This window comes from Molossus molossus, unplaced genomic scaffold (assembly GCF_014108415.1).
Source record: "Molossus molossus isolate mMolMol1 unplaced genomic scaffold, mMolMol1.p scaffold_m16_p_2, whole genome shotgun sequence".
Taxonomy (NCBI): Eukaryota; Metazoa; Chordata; class Mammalia; order Chiroptera; family Molossidae; genus Molossus; species Molossus molossus.
Window position 1 is genome coordinate 48,973,374 of NW_023425355.1, and position 6,830 is coordinate 48,980,203.

The window sequence follows — 6,830 nt, forward strand, 5'->3', positions numbered from 1 at the left end:
GAAACTAACCTTCAGAAAATTGGGGGCAGAAAGCTCATTTCTGGATTACTAGGAAATAAGTCACCAATGTTTAAAATGTGTGCCTGGGCAGCTGTTGACAAACAGCATTGTGGTGTAGGGTTTGTGTGGGATGAGAAAGCTTTTTAGCGAAAGGAACTTGGAGACTGAATACATTTCTTAAGTGAATGTGTTTTCTAATTGGAATTTTTGCAAAGTGGGATTGCTGGGCTTTGGGGCTGTGAATAATAGGCTTGGTTTCAGGGGAGAAACTAGCAGGGGCTCTATATAGTGATATAGCATATGTGGACTATAGTGCTTTCAGCCAGAAACAGGGAAATGAAGGGAGTTAAGAGACATGCAAAGCCTAAGGGGTCATGGGAATTGAAGGCCCGCAAGTAGTATGCATCCCTCCGAAGGACCTTAAATAGAATCTTAGAAGTGGAAGAGACTGCGTAGTAGATATTCCAGCTCATAAAATCACCCTGGCTAGGAAGTATAGTGAATCTGTTACTATATTGATTTGCTTCCTTTAATGACTACCAAAAATAACTAGCTTAAACAAGGTAGCAGGCATGTATGTCCTAGAGGACTAATATGTTACGTGAGATTGTTCAGAGATCCAGGTTTTTTCCTCACAAAGCTCTACCATCCTTTGAATATTGATCTCCTGATCACTATATCCATGTTTTAGGTAAGGGAAAGGAAGAGAAAGAGGAAGATGAAGAACATGTGCCCCTTTCCCAGGTCATGACCCAGAAGTCACACATATCACTTCCCTTTATATCTTTGTGTCATGGCCTCACCTAGCTGCAAGGGAAGCTGAGAAATGTCTCATTTTTCTGGGTGGCTATACACCCAGCTAAGATGCGGGGAAATAGATACAGGGGCAATGATCAGTCTCTGCCACAAACAGAAGCAGTTTTACCTGGGATATTTACCTTGCTACTTTGGAACCTCCACACTGATATCACCTCTATGGGAATAGGATGAACCCATTTTGTTTCTCTGTTGCAGATTAACCCAAATGGGCCAGCCTGGTGCTGGTGGACATTAGCAGTTCTTCCATTGGAAAGCCGAGCTCAGCTCCCATTCCTAGCAATGAGGTCCTTAAAGGATAGACTGAACGGTATTCGGCGTGTCCTGGCCTTTATATCTCGAAACCAAAACTAGTGAGAATGGATTGATGAAGAGGAACTTTCACTCTCTCCATCGCCTAGGGGAGTCATCTTGTAAATATATCTAATTGCAATAACATCTTAACAGTAGGAAGTGTCAAACAGAGGCATTACCCTGCTGTTGATTACAGAGAGAAACTGGGTAGAAAGACAAAAGAATGTGACCTGTTAAAAACTTTCTATGTTAAACTACTTCTTGACATGCTGCACAAGTACAAGCACAGCAGAGGTGTTCAAGAGCCCAGAAAGAAATTGCTTTTGACATAAAATTTTCTGAAAGTTTAAAGTGATTTTGCTTTAATTCTTTTTCTTTCATCGGTGAATGACTGTGTGATTGAAATGTGAAGCAAAGATACTAATAATGTTGCTGCATTGTTTCACTGACTTGAGATTCTATTCCAAATACTTCAGATTTTTATAAAGCATTGTGTAAAATAATATTTATACTCCTTTCTGTTTTAATAATTTATTTTTTGCAATGCTGTGTCCTTTTATCTACATGTATGTTTGTAACTATTTATGTGTACATTACTGAATTCAGTTGCTTTATTTATTGATGTAGTTAACCATGTAACCAGAGGGAAGTAACAGTAGTAGAAATGTGCCATTTTTGCTTTAATAATTTTTTACTACGTTTGATCCCAGTTGAACTATTTTTGTATCTATCCAATTGGATGCTTAAAGGAAGTTCAGAATCATGCTAAGATCATGTATTTTCACAGATTCCCCCCCCCTTTTTCAGTTTGAATTCAATAATATAAAATATTTAAGGGATTTGGCATAGATTGTGGAATAAGCCAAGATAAAGTAAAATAATCCATTTTCTATGTGTTATACATAGCAAAGCTGAAGGAATTATTTTTCTGGAATGAAGCAATGAATCAGAGGAATGCCCTTTATTACAGGCATTTTTCTCAGCAACCTAATTCTAAACGTTTGCAATTTTTCCCCAGTTCAGTTAGGAATGGGATTTTTAGGCAACATAATATTTAACCCTTCAGAGGCAATGGTTTTCAGTTTGGCACATCACAGCTAGGCCCAACTATCCTTAATACCCCACTTCTTCTCAGTGTTCTGAGGATCACAGCCTGGCCAGCATGTGTGGAAACACTTGATGAAGGACTATGCATTATGAAAAGTGTCAAGAAGCTGGTAGAAAAGGTAGCATGATTTTTAAAAAAACAGTTCAAACTATCATTTGGGATTTCAAATCTTTTTAAAGGAACCAGAAAGTTAATCTATCATTTTATCTAATCACCTCCTTTCCTCCTAATTACAGTGAGCCAAAAATTTCAACATAGGGAAAGAATGCTGGGTAAGGAGGTAAGAGTGAGCCCTGGTTTAGCTTGCTTAGAGTTAGTGTGATTCTTTTAGTGCCAGGCAAACCTAAAAAATAGTGTGAGTATGTGAGTGTTATAATGACAGAGTGAAAAGATGAGGGCAGGGAAGAAGTGAATCATGTCATTTGTACCTTTATGCAAGTGACCCCCACCTCCCATGATTCTGGACAGTAGCAGGGCATTATTTACTTGAGGCCTCTCCACTCTCTTAAGGTGAGAGGTTAATGCCTTGAGTAATCACTCTGACTTCTTCCATCACCACCTGTGGCCAGAAACAGAAAAGGCAGAATGAGATGATCTGTACTTTCTTAATGGACTCTATGTTGTCAGAGCATCATGTTATCAGGTTTGATGTTTGGAGCCAGGCTGGGCAGTAAAGAATGGAAGGATAGGCGTGGTTACTGCCCAAGCAAACTGGACAAGACGAGGAGCATTAAATTACAGTTTCCCCATCTGACTTGGTGTACAATCATGTGGTCATAACACAGTCCTAGTATAATAGTTTTCTATTAACGACCCCAGAAAGGGCCATAAGCATCTCCACTTGCTAGATGTATTACTTTTGTGATTTAACTTTCTTCTGAGCCCCAGTTTCCCGATCTGGCAAATAGTAATGTTAAATACCGCATATAGGATTGTTATAAACATTGAATGAGATAATATATGTAAACCACTTAGCCTAATGCCTAGCATATAGGAGATAGTCAACAAATAATATCTGTGATTAGATTATTTGTTATAAAATTTTATCAGGGGCCTATATTTGTATAAAATGCTGCCTTTACAAACAATATCTATTTTTCACTCCTTTAAACTCAGTTGGGGGAATCCACACCACTGGGTTTCTTCGGGCCATAATTTGATGCTTTACAAATAATTCCTTTTGGAGTCAAGTCTGTTTGGGAAAGTGAAAAGACTGGAAAACAAATGAGGGTCAGAGATATGTGTCAGCAAATTTTTCTTATTTAAGTAGGGCTAAAAAGTAGTATTGTTTGGAGGTCAAGAATTACTGATAAAATGGAAGCCTTGAATTCTAGCTCTGTTAGAATAACCAACTCATCACTCCCTGTTCTCCAAAATGTATTGAAAATCTTGGCCATGCCAGGGTGAGGGAATTTTATAATCTATGACTTCTGTGTTTAGTTCATGGTATTTCTTTATGCTGCCCCAACACAAATGTATTGTGAACCTACTATGTACCAGGTGCTGCGCCAGGTGATTTCATATATACAATGAGCCTGTTAAATCATTTTATTTCTCACATTCGCCCTGTGAAATCACTTATCATCCCTATATTATTGAATGAAAAAGCTGAGACTCTGCAATGTTAAATACTTTGCCTAAGTAACACAGTCATCCAGTAAGTAGCCAAGCTTGTTTTTTATTTTTAACATTTTAAATAGAGTTTGTGTTATACATAATTTTATTAAACAGGCATGCCAATAAACTCAAAAGCACCCCAGAAACTCACAGTGGGAAGTTTAAGTAAAATTAAAATTAAATTTTAATTAAAACTAAATTACCCAACACATCTCTACTTAATCTAGGTAGAAAGGGAAGTTTGATTTTTTAAAAATAAAATTCCACATCATAGAATGCTTTATGTTAATACTTAACTCCAGCAAATGTCGATCTTGGCAAGGCAGAATTGCACTTTGCTCTCAGTAGCCTAGATACACCTTTGGGTGGTTTTACAGCAAGTTTTTGTTTCGGCAGTGGTGGGAGGCAGCATGCAAGGCTCAGCCTTGGCTTTCTTTGGGATGTTCTTGAATGGGGTAAGCAGACATGATTATTTCACCTCATATGAATTGATTTTGCAGCAAAGCTTAGGAATGAAGAGTGTACAGATAAAGACATAAAGTTAAATCTAGGCCAGAAGAACAAGGCTTCCTGGTTGACAGTGCCATTTATTTGGTTAGTTTTCCTGTCTATTGGGACCCAGTCTTTTTCTAGTGGATTATTTTCTGTGTGTGTGTTTGTGTACGTGCGTGTGTATATATATATAGTACCAAGCAGACATTATGCTTTTCTGCTTTGTACTGTACTACTGCTGCTAGCTAACAATCAGCAAAATGTAGAAAACAGAAAATAATAAAACTAATTTTCTGTAGACAACTTGGAGAAAAGTGTGCTTGCCCCGTCATAGGGGGGGCAGGAAACTAACTATTTCAACAATTTTCCTTTTCTAAAGTCTGACTGCTTCTAGACCCATGGGGCTAGTCGAATCACGGTGCCTGTGGCACTTCTAGCTCTGCCTGTGAAGCTTGCCTAGGCTCAGCTAATCCCCTGTGACTGGCCATTGGAGCAGTGGAGCTCCTGAGGCTGGTTCACAGCACCTAGAGGTCTCTTACTGTGAACAGATTGCATACTGTTGATGGACTGGAATCCAATGGGGACTGTGTTCCCCCATGCTGACTCCATTTCCAAGATGGAGCTTTATTCAGGGACTCATTCCTTGAGTTTCCAACTTGACCGTGCATCCATTTTTGTTTACCAAGGCAGAATCATAGCAGAGGTGTGTAATAAAGATGCAAATGGAAAGCAGCCAAAATAAGCCCATTCTTGAGTTTGTGGATTGAGGTTCTGATTTATCATCAAAGACAGTTCTGAAAAGCAGCCGGCTGCATGGGCTACAATTTGTGGCCCTGGGTGCAGAGAGGAAGAAGGAAAAGGAGCCATGTAAAATGTGGGCATTCAATTCCTCCTAGAATGATAGCTCCCACTGTTCAACTATTTAATCATCTGGGTTATGCACACCCAGAGGTGAAATGAAGACATTTTTACTACCAAATGGGTATTTGCAAATGCACTAAGTTAACCTTGAGAGAGAAGTGCCTGTAATCTCTATTCCTGGTGTAATTTCAAAGGTTTGCTTCATGACTTTGTAGCCTTTAAAAAATTTGTCACAGCAAATGTGATAAACAGAAGTTTACAAAGCAACACTGTAGCTTATACATCATTTTTAAAGTTTTTTAAAAATGCATCTCTTGTCAAAGCAACAACAAAATAAAAGGAGAGCAAATAAACAACAAAATAAAAGGAGAGCAAAATAGGTCAATGTGGTATCATAGACTTATCTTAGATAAACTAGTCCCATCATTTTATGCAGTTTTTGGTAAAGCCAGGAATAAAATACCAAGCAAGCCATTTAAACAGTGCTAAATCTGTCTGTTTGCTATTCCAGTTGTTGGTTGAGCAGCCATTTTATTCTCATACTGTAATGAACTGAAAGGGGAAATAAGATAATGCTTTTTTCCCCACCATATCGCAATTCAGCTACCTCTATATGCTTAATTTCTCTTTAGGATTTTCTTTCCTGCAAATCTGTACAAAGAAATATTTCAGCTCATCTATGTTATAATAACAATGTGATATAGATGATCTCCATGAAAACTGTCTGTTCATTAAAAAAAAAAAAAATGTTTTCTATTGTCTCACTTTGTATCTAACCCACCTCCACCTATACTTTAGGGCAAAAATTACCCAAATACTTTCATTTTGTTGGAAGCCAAATAGAAAGGAAAGCTATTGGAACATCTCTTTTGTTCATGTTCCTATTGGTTGTAATACCTTTGCCCAGATCTTTCAAGGAAATAGACCTGCACTCAGATAGCAAGCTCTTATGCATGTGACAGTGAGGAAGGTGTGAAGTGATTAATGTGACATGTGTTCTGAAAACCTGGCCATAAATTGTTTTAAAAAATGTATCAGAAAAGCTTGTGTTTAAAGAATTATTTTGAAACACATCACCAATAATCTACCCCCAATAAATCCATTCATATATTGGGTTTGTTTAAAGCAGAGCACACTACCTACTTTGTTTTCTTTGGCATTATAAAGTGTTCATGAAAGCAAATTTACATGTTTTTATTTCAATTAAACAGATTCTCAACAATAGGCTAAAGCTAAGGCCTAAAGTGTGAGCCTTTTGACAGGAAAATGGGTAACATTGACTGGGACAGTGAACAATATTGACCAAGCGGACTCTAGCAAGCAAGCTTTAGCAACAACTCATCATAATTACAGGACCCATTTTATTCTTGTGCCACTGATGACTTCATACAAATTCTATTTTTCCACTGAAGAGAAAAATGACATGGCAGTGGGACAATTACAAAAATGAAATGATGGAAAATTTCACTAGGCCTAGCCCTTGTTCTTTGTAACAGGATCTTTTGGCTAATTGAGAAAAATCAGAACTCCTGCCCAACGAGACCCCAGAGGGAACGCTTGGCTCTGTTGGATGTTGCCCTTCTGTGCCCAGTCTGCCACACTCCAGCTCTCATGAGATAGAGTACACTCTGGTCAAAGGCAC

The 6,830-nt window shown here is 38.1% G+C and overlaps 1 protein-coding gene across 4 annotated transcripts in view; it reads left to right on the forward strand.

Annotated features, from left to right (window-relative positions):
- The window catches only part of LONRF3 (LON peptidase N-terminal domain and ring finger 3), a 40,162-nt gene extending 38,248 nt beyond the window's left edge, over nt 1-1,914 (forward strand). For 2 of the 4 annotated variants that reach the window (XM_036270320.1, XM_036270319.1), the window contains one exon: nt 1,015-1,914. In XM_036270320.1, coding sequence (XP_036126213.1) covers nt 1,015-1,170 — 156 coding nt within the window. In that variant the 3' untranslated portion in view covers nt 1,171-1,914. The remainder of the gene's footprint in view (nt 1-1,014) is intronic. The other 2 variants (XM_036270323.1, XM_036270322.1) reach the window with 2 other exon arrangements.
- Nucleotides 1,915-6,830: the final 4,916 nt, after the last annotated feature.